At 39.3% G+C, this 15,739-nt stretch overlaps 1 protein-coding gene across 1 annotated transcript in view; it reads left to right on the plus strand.

Moving 5' to 3' along the window:
* Positions 1–15,739, plus strand: part of LOC121508951 (dual specificity testis-specific protein kinase 2-like) — a 41,497-nt gene that overhangs the window by 2,474 nt on the left and 23,284 nt on the right. The window contains exon 2 of the mRNA XM_041786098.1: positions 52–831. Coding sequence (XP_041642032.1) covers positions 625–831 — 207 coding nt within the window. The 5' untranslated portion in view covers positions 52–624. The remainder of the gene's footprint in view (positions 1–51; positions 832–15,739) is intronic.

A 15,739-nucleotide genomic window follows, 5' to 3' on the forward strand; every position in this document is an offset into this window, starting at 1 on the left:
ATGATTGATCTGTCATAATGTGTTTATAACAGTCTTATAATTCTCTCACAGGATCTCTTTTTATGGCAGCCGGCTGCTCAACCCTCCTACCTCAGCCTCCAGTACTGTGCAGCTGCAGCATCCATCATCATCCGTGACTCCAGCCTCCTCACTGACGCAGTGACAGAAAGCGCCGAGCCCCCTCACATACTGACACCATGCTGGCGAGACATTCAGTGGCTGCAGGAATTCTAAAGACTGTCAGTTAAGAAGATTGAAAGAGATTTCATGTTTTATTGATGAGATTTTTTAAACTTTCCTGTGAAGGGGAGGGGCTAAGAAGCACACCTGGAGCTGATCTTAACTTGCACTGAGGTACTTTGGATTGCATTTTAGTTGAGTGAGTCTCAGATTAACTTTTTTATACTTGCGTGATATTTGAAGGCCTTCTGCAGCCTGAATAGGCGTGTTGAGCAGGTGTCGTCAGCTGTAAAAGAGATTAATCATCACTTCAAAAGGTCATCCGTATCACCCAGAGGAGACATTCGGATCATTCTGACGCCATGATGGTGGCTGCCACCGTCACTCTGTGCCTCAGGACTGCTGCGGTCTAATAGACCTTTTGGGTCCGCCCACACCAGCACTATGGATTACCACGCCGAGTGCTGCCTCTGTGATCCAGAGGACGGGCATGGTGACCCGGACGAGCCGCCGCTCCACAGTATTCACGCCCCCAACCGGATCCGGCCGTCCTCGTATCGAGCCCTGAGGAGCGCCGTGTCTAGCCTGGCTCGCATCGATGACTTCTTCTGTGAGAAGATTGGGTCAGGCTTCTTCTCAGAGGTCTTTAAGGTAAAGGACTGTGATGCTGACCTGACTAAATGCTTGATGTTTATTAAAAAACAACTGAGGCTCTTTTACCTGCAGTTAAAGATAAAAATATTAACACGAGAGTGCACAACATTGGGGCTTAAGTCTCAGAAGAAAACTAAATATACCTCAATGACTTATTCAATTGCCCAGCAGTGAAAGTTCTGTTGTGGGTCAAGAGTAAGGGCTAGGGGTGGGTTTTGACCTTGAACTTCATAGATATATTTAGTTTGTTCTTGAGTAGCTGGGTGGATTGACAACCTAAAAACATAAAACCAGAAAGCATAAAAAATGCAAAAATTCTCAAAAGTATATCTTGCTGGTTAGAGTATGACTCCATGATTTGCCACATCATATGATGCACCTGAAGTGCCCCCCATAGATCACACTGGCTGCAGCACTCCACCAGCCAAACTCCATACCAGTTACAGCTGGGCCAGGCGCTTGATACTGGAAGCGAGATCCCACTCAGGGCTCACCGCCACGTCTCAGTGGGTAAGAAAAAAAAAGTGATAAGCGCAGTGATATCCCACCAAGTCCTCGCATGTTTTTCTACACCCTTGCTCTCAAACAGATGATGAACAAAACAGCTGTTTTCTTTGGAAATCACTCAGCCAGCGGCAGCTGGGATCAGAGCAGTGGCGTGAAGTGCTGAGTCGGTCCAGGTTCGTAGATAATAATGGGGCGATTGTTTGGACGTGTGTCAGATGACGTCTGTGTGTTTTGGGCTTTAAGCTCCTGCAGAAGACACTAGCTTGTATGTTATCAACCTGGTTTTAATAAAAACATGGCTTTCATGCTGTGTTGGGGAAAAGAACTACAGTACCCACAGTAATGTCTCCAATAGGGATGCACAATGATTATCGATACTGATAAATTATTGGCCAATATTGCATATATTTAACATATGTTTATTATCCTGATAATGAAATATTAACCGATAACATCCACTGATAATAAAGGCGTTTATTTTCTTCCTTATGAGACTACACAGTAGGTGGCGCTGCAGTACGTGACCCACTGTTAAGCACCAGAGAAGAAGTGGAAGCAGCCTCAGTGCTAAGATGCTAACAACAAGATACTGTAAATTCAGTAATACTGTTGTTATTCAGTATTTATGGGGAGGATAACTCGATAGTTTTTGTAAAATTTACCCTGCAAAGATCATGAAGAGTGGAAAAAGTCCTCAAGTTTTAACACGACAGATCTTACAAGTCACTTGAAAGTCATTATCCTAACAAAGTTAAAATGAAGCGGCAGTAGCCACAGGAATTAGGACCAACCCAAACACTAATACCAGGCTGAGTGCTGATTCAGCAGGCTTTTGAAACTGCAGGACGTTTGCCAGAGCCAAAAGGCAATGCTAATAGAGTGGTGCAGGAATGAGTGCTAAATCGCAGAAGTGAGTTAGCGTTTTAGCACTTCCGGTTCCCTTGTCTGAAAGTCTCTGGAATTTTTGAATGAGTTTTCGGTTAAATGCCTGAAATAAGGTCTGTGGTGAACACAAGCTCAAGAGAGTTAAATGTTTTATCCTACGACATAAAATACATCGGAAACGTGCCCCACCTTTGAATTGTGTATCTTTTCATGTCTGTGAGGTTGTTGCTAAAAGACAGCTAACAAGGACTACATACGTCATCATCCGAAGCGCGGCAACTGAGCCTGCCGTTCACATGTATCCACGATGATGACGTTAAATTCAGTTGACAGTGTTGTAGTTCAATATAGCATGATGTTAGTGTTTTACTTTTGCCAGTCAGATTAACAAACCAGACAGGATGCTTATATTATCAATTTATGAAGATTATCTTTGTGAGCCAAACTTGTAAGTTTCATAAACTTTTATTGGACACAGAGCTTATTTTCAGCAATAGTCCAAAAACCCACCAGAAAAATCCCTTAGGCTCAACGCTGAGGGAACCCAGTGACGCTAAATTCCGAGTTTGTTTACAAAATTACCTCACGACTGCACCACTCTACAAGGACAAAATCAGCCTGACAGTCTCCTGATCCACCGCTGCTTTCATAGACGTATCCCTGCCTGCTCTGTTTGATGTTTCATTCAGTCTGATCGACGGTAGGAAAAGAAGTTTAGCCACAGACCACCAGGCAGACATTTGTTCATTTAGCGAGCACGTAAGATCTTATTTCTCTTATTGCTCTTAAAGTAAGATGATAACCTGACTTATGAGTTGATTGTAGCTAAATCAAGTGAGATGAGATGTGTTTAAACAGAAGTTGTTTTTAATTTGTTTATTTGTAAAGGGACATGCACAATAACTATAAACGTCGTGATTTGACCATAGGCCGTAGAAAGAATTGGACAAAGCCTGTGTGACTTTCTGTCAGCTAGCTGGCTAGCATTCTGGTCGACAGAATTGTAGCTTCTGCTGTCTTGCTGTCTGTCAATCAAATGAGACGCGCCCATGAGTGAGGTTTTTTCAAAATGTAATCTAAACCATTGTGGTACAAATAAATTCACCCCCCGTAAAGTGAGAGCACATGAAGACATTAGCAAATGAGACACGTTTGTTTGTTTTTTTTTTTAACCAGGCTGTAAACCAGTTTATTTATAGTGTAACAAAAACAGCTTTTTAACAGGTATTCAGACAGAACCGCTGTTCCTGCAGCCAGCCTCCAGTGGACACTCACAGTGTTGCAATTTTTTGCACTTCCACACTAGCGTCATTTTTCAGGACCGGAGGTTGCCGCTTGCATTTGATGCATTGTACCAGAATTAGCTCAAAGCTAATGAACATCTGCAGAGCCTTGCCAGGTCACGATTGAAACATCAAAACATCACAGAGAAATCAATGAAACATCACAGAGGCTCAAAGCTGCAAAGCTGAAGATCACACACACAGGCACATTCACACCGTCACATTTAAAGCAATGGTGTAAAATCAGTGGTTGCAGAATTGAGCCTCTTTTAGTAGATTTTTGAGTTTGTTCTTGAAGCTACCGATAGAATCTCAGTTGTTACTGCTGTCAGGGAGAGCGTCCCACTGAGTCGTGGCTTTCACACAGAAACCTAACTGGCCAAAAGCAGTGCGACAGAAAGCTACAGAGCAATCTCTTACTGAAGATGCTCCGGTGGATTTTATGGATGGCTCAGGGCAAAATTTAACAAAGTGACGTAGTGAGGCAGGAGCCAAGCCATTTCAAAACTCAGACGTAAGGCACAAATTTGAAAACAGTTCAACCTTCTCAAAGCTAAGCAGATGATGCTTTTCTAGAGTCCTGTAAAGGTGATATTGCATAGATTTTTTATTTTGGGGCCGGGTGATTAATCGCAAATTAGAACTAAATCGCAATATGGCATGCTGCAATTTTCAAATCACAGACAGTGCAACATTTCTTTAACCTGAAAAGTGTCAAAAATACCAGTTTGATACAATCTTTTTTTCTTGTTATGCTTTACACTTTATTCTAACATTCAAGTGTCTTTTTTATTTTCTTTTTACAAAAATCCTACTTTTCTTGTTCATGCATTTATTTTTCGACATCAAAATGAGAATAATGTGAGAAATGATCATCCCCTTCAACATAGCAATTGATATTAAATTATCTACATGAGCAAAAATCGCAATAAGATCTTTTTTTTCTAAATTTAGTCCTAGTTTAACTTGTCTAATATTGTGCTTGTTATAATATCGAATGATTTCTTGCTTATGTTTGTTGAACACCAGATAAAATGAGGAACCTAAACAACTGCATTTTAATCGCAATATTGTGGGAAAAATTGCAATTTGATTAATTTCACAAACCGTTCAGCCCTATTTTTTTTTTTATCTGAAGTTTTTAGCGACTTTTTATACAGAGATTCCAGTGGTTTAACGGCTGTTTCTCCAGCTTGTCCTCGACATGTGAAACAAGTCCCAACATTCTATCACATACACACACATCATTTTAAGGCTCTTCAACGCTCTACATTTGAAACTTTCACAGATATGGATGGTACTTACTGTACTCTGTTTATTTTCTCCATTTTTCATCCATTCTCTCAGAACGGACCAAACGTTGCTATACCACCAATGCTGGGAGCCATGTTGACCAATCTAGCCAATAGTTTAAGCAAGAGCAGGAAAAACAACGAAGAAGAATCGTTGAAAAATGGCAGAACTTTGTCAAACTTCTGGGAAATATTGCAGAATATTGTGGGAGTTGTTAGAAACCACAAAAAAATAAATAACTAGAAAAGCACTCAGAGAGCGCAGACCTCCACCATAAGCCCTATCTCCCAATAGTGAAGAATTCCTTTAAAACATTCCTGGATCCAGACCGTGATCCGGATCGCTCCCAAAATCTAATTCCCTGATTACTCCCTCCCCGGTGGGGTGGAGACATGGTGAGGCAAAGCATTGGCTTGCTATTAGTGGACTGTCATGGCAGAAGCACCCATGGTCTCACCGGACGACTGAAAGTAATGGCAGAGGGTGAATATTCCTCTATTCCTCCCAGCATTGTGAGTATTCTCGCTACAATTGGCTGTCTTTTTCTCTGTTACGCTCCCACTCGTCTCCTCGACCGGGCGTGCGTCTTGCAAACTCTGTAAACTCCAAAACTTTGAATAGAAACACACCCAGAATGCTGCTGGGATTGAAGTTACTCATGTCCGCCATCTCCTGGTGTGAAGTGGTAACAGCGCAGACCTCCTCCATAACCCCTGTCTCCCAATAGTACAGAATCCTTTAAAAAATTCCTGGATCCAGACGGTGATCCAGATCACTCCCAAAATGTAATCAGTTCTTCCTTGTGCCATTTCTGACATTTCCTATAAATTTCATGAAAATCCATCCACAACTTTTTGTGTTATGTTCCTAACAAACAACTGAATAATCAAACCCATCCGATCACATAACCTCCTTGGCGGAGGTAACTATAGCAATAAATTATGGATTTACACTTTGGGTCAACCTAACAGCAGGCAAGAGCCCGCCCACTGAGTTTGACTTCCTGTCAGCTAGCTAGCTAGCATTCTGGTTGACAGATAGGTAGTGTCTGCCTCTCAAGCTATCTGTCAATCAAATCAGATGCGCCCATGAGTGTGCATGGTCTTTTCTCACTCGAAACGGTTGTGCTACAAAAAATTCCCCCCTGCACAGTGAGAGGATGTGAAGACATTAGTTAAAAAGATACGTTTGGGTTTTTTGAACCAGGCTGTAAACCAGTTTATTTATGGTGTAAAAAAACGGCTTTTTAACAGGTGTTGTGAACGGGACTTCCAGTGTTCCTGCAGGCAGCCTCAAGTGGACACTCGCAGTATTGCAATTTTTTGCACCTCCTCATTGGCCTCATCATTCAGGGCTGGAGGTTGTTGCTTGGGTGTACCCCAATGACAGCTGAGATGGACTCCAGCCCCCCGTGACCCCAGACGGATGAAGGAGGCAAGACTCCGATCTAAAATCCAAACTCTAATACACTGGAATCCAAAACATAGACTATGTCTTGGACTTGAACTGCAGACGCATTGTTGAATCTGAGGTGATAAATAAACTTCAGTGTTGAGATCATCAGCTGGGGTTGCCCTGCCAAGTGTGCCCCCCTGGGGTCTCTAATCAGCACTGGTAGCGACATTCCCCAAAGCTGATGCCCTTTTCTGCAGCGCGGTTGCTGATCTGAACTCTAAGCAGGCAGGAAGGTGGTAGTCTAATCCACACAGGTAACGACCCCCCACCTGCATCACTTCCCCTGCAGCCGGCTAGCTCAATCCCATTAAGACAAGCTGCTATTTGAGTACAGAGCTGAGCTTTGTGTCTCGGTTTCACTGCTTGCTGTCTGCACCAAGAGTAAAAAGAGCTAATAGAAAAGTGTCAGTTGTTTTTGTTTGATGCTAAAAACAGCATGCTGATCAGAGTCCGACATGGAAGCTCTTTAGCTGGATACAGAAGTAATGAGATTGTCTGAAGTAGGTTAGCACTTATCTACCTACAGACTGTTTGGCAAAATATTTAAACCAAGAGCGCTTAAAGATAATACTATACTTGAAAATACTTGAAATCACCAGTTCCCACATTTTGTGCAGAGGCAGGTCTAGGAGTGCCGTGGGTGTTTGTATAACCAGGGCTTTCAACCTTCCACAGATGAAGCATTTTAGCTGAAAAATCTGAAAACTCTGGTTTGAAACTCCACTTCACAATAGAAACTACAACCCTGATTCCAAAAAAGTTGGAGCACTGTATAAAATGTTGATAAAAGCAGCATGTAATGATTGTCAGATCCCATAAACCCATATTTTATTCACAATAGAACATAAACAACATATCAGATGTTGAAACTGAGACGTTTTTAATGATGATATGTGCTCATTTTGAATTTGATGGCAGCAATACATCACAAAAAAATAGGGACAAGTCATGTTTACCAGTGTGTAGCATCCCCTCTTCTTTCAACAACAGTCCTTAAACGTCTTGGAAGTGAGGAGAAGAATGTTGCCCCATTCTAGCTGCTCAACAGTTCTGGGTCTTCTTTGTTCTGGCACATTCACCATGTTATGAAATAATCATGGAACATTATGAGACGGAGACATTTAAAAGTTAAATGCAAAGCTGGAACTACACTCCAGACATGGCTCTGCACCGTGTCACTCCGCCCAGTGGTTCACTCAAGAAAGTAGTTCGGAGTATTTGCTTCATATGTCGTAATGTTACATAATTATACTTTATTATTTTATAGCGTGGTGAATGTGCAGGTCACAACTTGTCCACGAGAGCGTTTTGGAGTTGTTGGATTGTGTATTTGATGAATTTGATGAGGGAAAGCCGGGATACCATAAGACACCATAACAGTAGCTGAGCAGCCCCTAACTCAGCAGCGCTGATCTAAAAATAGCTTGCACCAACAACTAAAGGTAACGAACCTATTGGTAAGACTATAGGGATTATGGCAATGGGCGAATATGCTAAAACGTTGAAGTATCCCTTTAACTGGGTAGACAGACAGTGATTTCTGGAAGTGTTCCTGATTTAAAGAACAGGATGATGCCTGTTTTAAATGCAGTGGGCCCTGAGGGTCCCACGATCACCAGCATCTAATACTGACCTTCAGCCTTGTCCCTGGCTCATTTCTCCAGAATCTTTCGACAATAACACGGACAGTAGATGGTTGAATGTTCAAAGTCTTTGCAATTAGATGTCGAGGAACATTTTACTGAAATTGTTCCACAATCATCAGACATATTTTTGCCCAGCTATACTTTTGAGAGCCTCTGCCTCTCTAAAATGCTCCTTATATTCTAGAGCTGAACAATTTGGAAAAATAATCTAGTTAACTTTTTTTTCCCCTGTATTGCAATTGCGATTTGATATGCAATTATTTCTTAAGTTCCTGATATTATGTTTTGTTTTGTTTTGTTTTGTTTTGTTTTACCAACAAACACAATAAATTATTTATTCTATAATATAAAAAATAAGATATTAGATAAAACTAGAGCTGAACAATCTGGAAAAATATCTAATTGTGATGATTTTGACTCGTATTGCAAATTAGATGGGAATTGAAGTTTTTATGTCATTCCCATATTTAATAAGAAAAACATACAAAAAGTAGAATTTTTGTGAACTATTTTAAAAACTTGCCTGTGGATGATTGCATGATATGTAATGTATAACATCTCTGCTGCAACAAAACTGTTTTAAACTGATATTTGACACAAATTTCATGTTAAAGAAATACTGCACCTTCTGCGATTTGAAAATTGCAGCAGCCCATATTTCTCCAGGCTATTTTTGCCCCGTCCCTACTTTTTTGAGACGTGTTGCTGCCATTAAATTCAAAATTAACTCATATTAATCATTAAATGGTAAAACGTCTCAGTTTCAACATCTGGTATGTTGTTTCTGTTCTATAGTGAATAAAATATATAATAATGACATTTGACATTTTCTACAGTACCCCAACTTTTTTGTAATTATGGGTAATTTAACAATCCTGAAGGAAACGTTAACTAAAACCAAAAGGGGAAGTCTGAGCTGCTGCTGCTACTGAGTCTGATCACCTGAAAGTGAAGGTGAAGCACTTTATCTGAGATTCAGATGCATTTCAAAGTGTGAAAACATGAGGTTAGTATCAAAGCCCCATGCAAGCTTTGGCAGGATAAAACCAACGATTTATAGCCAACAGGACCTGAAACCTGGCGCCTGTGTGATAGGCTAAAATGTCTTATTTGAACATTTAAAGTTGAAAGTAATCATGTGCAACTTAATGCTCCAGATTTATCTGAATTAATGACTTTATAAAGGGAAGAGAGCATTACCAGAGTGATGTCTAATGCTCAGGTCAGGCTGGTGTAGCATGGATCCATATGGAGCATGGCTGCAGCTTTTTAAAGCATCACTATGTTTTTTTCATTAGCTACATATATAATGTATAGATATACTGTGTGTCACATGCATGTGTGCTCCCTCTGCTCCATGTTCTTATACTGTACATCTAGTTAGTTAGTTATCTAGTTGTGTGTCAGCGTGTGTGTCGTCTGCTGTGACAGTGTGGAAAGTGGAACCTGCCCTCCAATCAGCCTAAGTAGATTACTCGCACACCTCTGTCCAGACGAGCGTTTTAGCACCGTTTCAGAGGTAAGCTCTGTCCGTTCCAACACACATGAAAACACAGGTCACATGACCGCTCGTGTACACTGAGCATGAGCGTGCAGAGCATACAGTGAGACACAAAGCTGATACAGCTGATCACACACTAGAATCTCTCCAATAATAGCCCCTCTCCTGAGGATGTAGACAGCGTGTAGACACGATAATGATGGACGCAGCCGTGGTGATGTCACTGAAGTTTTGCATGACTGTCACAGTTAGCGTTATCATGACTTGTAGTTTGGCCGATCTGGTGCAAAGCACATGCAGGTTTGTTGATGCATCATTATGCATCAGCGTTTAAAAAGGCACACCTACAAGTGGACCAAAATGTGTGATGTGCAAGGAAAACCCTCTCTAATTGGCTGGAATTGTTTGGTTCATTAAAACATTTACTGTACAAAGTAAATGAGCATGCAGTTGTTGCTTTGACCTGAGATAAATACAAATGATATTGATAATGCAGAGTCACTAATGTATCATAAAATAATAAATGAATAAAATTAAGTAAGGAGCAAATTTAATGTTAACTAAATGTGATAATTTAACCGGATCACATTATTTGCACTAGGATTGGATGGTATTTGTTTAAGTGGAAGTGATTTATAGTTGAAGAATTGTTCTTACACTTTATAAATAAACTGAATTACAGGAGGACAGAGGAACAATCCAAGTTTCTCGCTTTTTCCCTCTGTCTATGGCACATGTGTGCCCCCCTTATTAAGGGTGAGAAATAATAATCAACTGTTATCATGTACAACAGTGGCTCTCAACATTTTTCAGTCATGTACCCCCTGTGAAATATTTTTTCAGCCAAGTACCCCCTAGACCAGTGGTTCCCAAAGTGGGCCGTGGACCCCCCCAGGGGTGAACAAAGTCATGATAGAGGGGGGCGCAGCAAGGCAAGGCTAAGCAACACAAGCTGATTACTTCAGCACTGCAGAATAGGAGCAGCTCAATGATGTCACCTCAGATTCAACAATGTCACTGAGAGCCTTGCACACACTCTTTCCTTTTGCAGCATCATACCTGAGTGGGATACTTATTTTTTCTGCTGTTCCTGCAATGAAGACAAAAAAACAAATCAAAGCTGGACATTGAAAATAACCTGAGACAGTCTGTCTCCGAGCTGCATCCAAGACTTAAGAGATCTGTAGCACCAAAACAGCCCACAGTAGCCAATTAAACTTTTGCAGGACTGATAAATCTTACAGATGTTTGTTAGATTTGTATTTTCAGCGAACTGTTCATCTTCAGAGAGTCAGAATTTTAAAACTCAAAATGTTTAGTTTTTATGTTTTGGTAAATTTAAAAAAGAATTTTGTGTAAAAAAGTTGTGGATCTTGGTGTGTTTGTCATACATTTACATGTTTTTTACATGTTGATATGTACAGTGAGGAGTAAGGGAGGGGAGCAATGTTTTCATCTGCCAAAAGGGGGGCCAACAAAAAAAGTTTGGGAACCACTGCCTTAGACAGACCTAGACAAAGCACTTCTGGCCAAAAAAAGAAAGACAGTGCTGTGACAGCTGTCTGATTTATCAAACTTTGATTAACACTTTCAAATTTCAAATATTAGATATTTTTTCCCAAAAATTTTAAATGTTGAAAATGCATGACTAAATTCATGGCAAATCTTCTCATCACTAAATGGGGGTATTCAAACTAATGTAATGAAAACAGTGAGTGGACAGGCATAAAACCATTTAAAACCGTCAGTGTGCAAAAATCACTGCTCATCTACAGCGGTCTCTCTCGAACTATTCAGAAATAAAAACACAGAACTAGAAAGAACTAAAAACCTGTAAAAAAAATAACTTAATTATAAAGAAACAGCTTAGTGCCCCTTTTTGGGATCATAATAAAGATCTTTTAGTTATAGCTAAACACTTCTTCACAAAAAATAAATCATGAACCTTTTTATGAATGGAGCGATTATGAATGCAGTGATTGAGAGACATGTACCAGTGTGGGTCAAACCATCCTGCCATAGGGGAGACTCGGGGGTTTTAGAGTGATTAAATTTAATAGCCAAAAAAATATAAAATCCAGTTTATAAACTTAAGGCCCTTGCACACCAGAAACTATTTTTTCTTATGAATAATTCACACAAAATATATTTTTTTGAACCTGTAGTGTGTCAATGCAAGCTTCCACACCAGCAACGTCATTTCGCTGAGTTACCTGGTGGTGAAGTGTGGAAAATGTGAACCCATGCAAGGGATCTCTCCTGCTCAAAATTTTACAGTCTCTAGCTGGGTTTCCATTACAGTTTATCGCAAAATAAAAGCGATATTTCTTAAATTTCAATTAAGTACAACTGCGCTTTGAATGCGTTCCCATTGAAGGGAGTTTTGGGGATAGGCCTTGCAATTCTCGTAAAATCTCACCTGAATCCGCTGTAGGGAAGCTGGACGCTCAAACCTGTTGCGTGTTGATACAGTTTTGGTTACATCTACGGTGATTGCCTACTTTTGCCACTTTTCACTTAGATTGTGGCTCTTGCAAAGTTATTTTTTAACAATTTGGCTCTTTGGTTGAGCAGGGTTGAGTAACACTGGGTTATGGTGTTCTATTAGTGGATGCATTTTTCTGCTCAGGAATTTCTCTCTTGGCATAAAAAAGTTAAATGTTTTAACAAACAAAAATATTTCAACCACGATGCTGTGGTTGACTCAACACAGCATCCACAGGCTTCACCCAGCCGTGACCTCGCACAGCTGAGTCATGAAACACGCTGCTTTGAGTATTTACTCAGGGTGAGGGTTTACACAAAGTGCACATTCCTCTGCTCTTATCTGGAAAAGACAAAGCTATTAAACACACACACACCAAGAAACACAGGCCAGTGTGGTGTGGTGTTGAAAACCATCATGTACTGAAGCTGGCAGCGTGTTTATTCAAGAGAGAATTCAAGGTTTTGAGTTTTATTTCCTCACTCTAAACATACACAGCTATTTGTACAACACTAAATCCCCTCTCACAGTGGATTAGTATTACCTGGGGACCCCTGATGGTTTGTGAATTACCCCCTGACGTCAGGCAGCCCATTCACACTGGATTAGAAATGTTGGTACTCTGTAATAAACCTTAATTCACACACATTTCTGAAATTGTTGAGGTGCGTCATTAGAGGAGCAATACATGATCCAGTGTTGTTTGAATTCCATACAATAGACATCATTGTGCACGTCACGTTTGCAGGACAGAGTGCCTTTATGCAGCTCACACAACCTGAATAGGTCAGAGTGTGAAGTATTCGCTGAACATTTTTGTTGCCCACCATCCACTAAGGTTGGATGTAGGTGAGTGGTGTTAAACTCAAGGCTTGGGGGCCAAATCCAGCCCGTGGAACAGTTAAATCCGGCCCACAAGACCTTATAATATTTCTGTTCTAACTGGCCCATCAGTCTGAGGTCTGCAGATTTCCTCAAGTATAAAAATGTGAACTTCTCCTTCATGATTTAGGATAACGGTGTTAAGTTATGAAATCGGAAAAAGTAAGGAGTAAAAATATTTAGATAAAAAGTCAGGAATGTGGAAAAATTGATCGATTTGTGTTTTAATTTCATATTTTCAATTTTGCATCTCACAATAAGGACTCAAAATTGGGATTTTGACTTTTTGTTTCATACTTTGAGCATTTACACTTGTAATTTTGACGTCTTATATGATCTTTGGAGCTTTTAGATTCATATTTAAAATTTAAAGTCATGTTTTGACCTTTTTAACTAATTTATTTTGTATTTTATCTCATATTTTCAACTCCAAACTTTGACTTCATAATCCCATAGTTTGACCTTTTAGACTCACAATTCAAAATTTTGAATCATATTTTGACTTTAAATTTCGTGATTACAAATTTTATTTCATATTTCAACAATTTTAGCTCATAATTTTGACTTTCTTCCTAATATATTTGCCTTTAAAAAACATTATTTTTCAATGTCATGTTTTGATTTTTTTTTGAACTAGTAAATTTTCTTTTCTCAGTTTATGAGCCTTTAAACTTATCTTTTACTTACTATTTTTTTAACCTCAAAATCCTTTTTCATCGGTGCAAAGTTTGTTTGTTTTTATATATATATTTTATTAGCGGTGAAACAAGGTTGACAGTTTCTGGTTAAAAGGTGAGCCTGTTAGACCCTCAGGTCAGACCTAAGTCCAGAATCCAGCCCCTGCTGTAGATCAGTGGCTTGAATTTCATATCACTATTTTTTGTCCTTTGTGGTCATGGTATTATAAGATTTTAAAGAGATATCACATTAAATGCATGTTCAGGCCCCCGTCTCCCCCCAAAACAAGCCTATGGTGGCATAATTAACTTATGTCTGAACGTAAGATCACAGAAAACTGGTTTTATTTATTTATTTTTTTTTGGTGTAAATATGTGATTGAGGTTATGGTGGACAATATTGTGATTCGAAATTACAATTTCAATGTAAAACACAAATGAAAGCATGAGTCTACTTGCTTATTTATCAAGGAAAATGCAGCAAAAAATGATAGTTTGGAGTGTGTGTTTTTTTCCAAATCAAAACATGCAAATATCTACTTTCAAAAAAACAAAACAAAGTCAGAAGTTTTTCTGTACTGCAGGGGTGTCAAACTCAATCACAGCAGGGACCAGATTCTGGATTCAGGTCTAACCTTAGGGCCTAACAGGCTCACCTTTTAACCAGAAACTGTCAACCTTGTTTCACCAGTAATAAAATATGAAAAAAAAACTTTGCCGGGTTCATAAATGGTTTTGAGGTTAAAAAATTTAAAAACTAAGTAAAGGCTCATAATCTGAGAAAAGAAAAGTTTATTAGTTCACAAAGGTCAAAACATGAAATTGAAATTGAAAAATAATGTTTTTTTAAAGCAAATATATTAGAGAGAAAGTCAAAATTATGAGCTTAAAAGGTCAAAATATGAAATAAAATTTGTGTCATCATGAAATTAAAAGTCAAAATTTGATTCAAATTTTTAAATTGTGAGTCTACAAGGTCAAACTATGGGATTATGAAGTCAAAGTTTGGAGTTGAAAATATGAGGTAAAATACAAAATAATTAGTTAAAAAGGTCAAAACATGACTTTAAATTTTAAATTATGAATCTGAAAGCTCAAAATATTATATGAGAAGTCAAAATTACAAGTTGAAATGCTCAAAGTATGAAATAAAAAGTCAAAACCCTAAATTTGAGTCCTTATTGTGAGATGCAAAATTGAAAATATGAAATTAAAACACAAATCAATTTATTTTGCCACATTCCTGACTAAATAATTTTACTCCTTTTTCAGATTTTATGACTTAACATGGTTATCTTAAATCATCAAGGATAAGTTCACATTTTCAGACTTGAGGACATCTGCAGACTCATGGGCCAGTTAGAACAGAAATATCAGAAACAAAGTTTGACACCCCTGCTACTACTTTCAAAATAACTTGATAATGTCCTAAAGTTAAAGGTGTTCCTTTTTTGAAAATAAAGGTTCTTCTACAAAGGTCAGTAAACTTAAAGGCCTTTCTGCAGGCAGTTTTGTAAACCTGTCAAATATTACTGAATATAAAAGTAACTGCAGCCTTTTATGCAGTTATGTTATCACTCAGCCGGACATCACATTGCCGTTGTGATTAGATTAGTCGTGCAGCTTTAATGTGTAGTAAACATTTACCTTATGAGGTTTTGGTGTCAGTCGGTTGTTTCACGTCTTTTTTAATACAGCCTGATGTTCATGTAGGAAATTATGGTCCCGTCGACCACTTTTGTGTTCGTGATGATGCTTGGCAAAAGTTTGCTAGTCGTAGCCTCCAACCAACTCACATCACAAAGTCTTGGACGTCTTCTCCGGGACTTTAAAAGTCCAGCCATAGAGGACAAGCCTCCCTAAGCATAAAGAATTTTTGTGAACCCTTTCTCTCCTGTTGATTCTGCACAGTAGGTCGACGTGTGTTTGTCGGCCTCTGTGTGCGTCTCCACCCGGCTGCTGGACGAGGCTTCGCTAGAGGCCTGGTGGATTTGTGCAGATCAGGAGGAGTGATGGGAAATCCAGAAAGCCTATTAGTCCTACGCTATTAATACACACACTCACGCACAGGTTCATGCACACATACACACACAGACAGAAACCTGCAGGCCCAGACACTGAATGGATTGTTTTGTTCACTTTGGCCTGGAGCTGCTCTCTGTCCTTACAGCTGAGCATTTCTTCTGCTTTACTAATGAACTTAGGAGCGTGTGATATAGCAGCAGGTATGTTCAGAGGGTTGTAAGAATACTAGGTTGTTATGCATCAATATGATAGGATTTATGAGGCAA

Source organism: Cheilinus undulatus, linkage group 4, assembly GCF_018320785.1.
Source record: "Cheilinus undulatus linkage group 4, ASM1832078v1, whole genome shotgun sequence".
In the NCBI taxonomy this organism is placed as follows: Eukaryota; Metazoa; Chordata; class Actinopteri; order Labriformes; family Labridae; genus Cheilinus; species Cheilinus undulatus.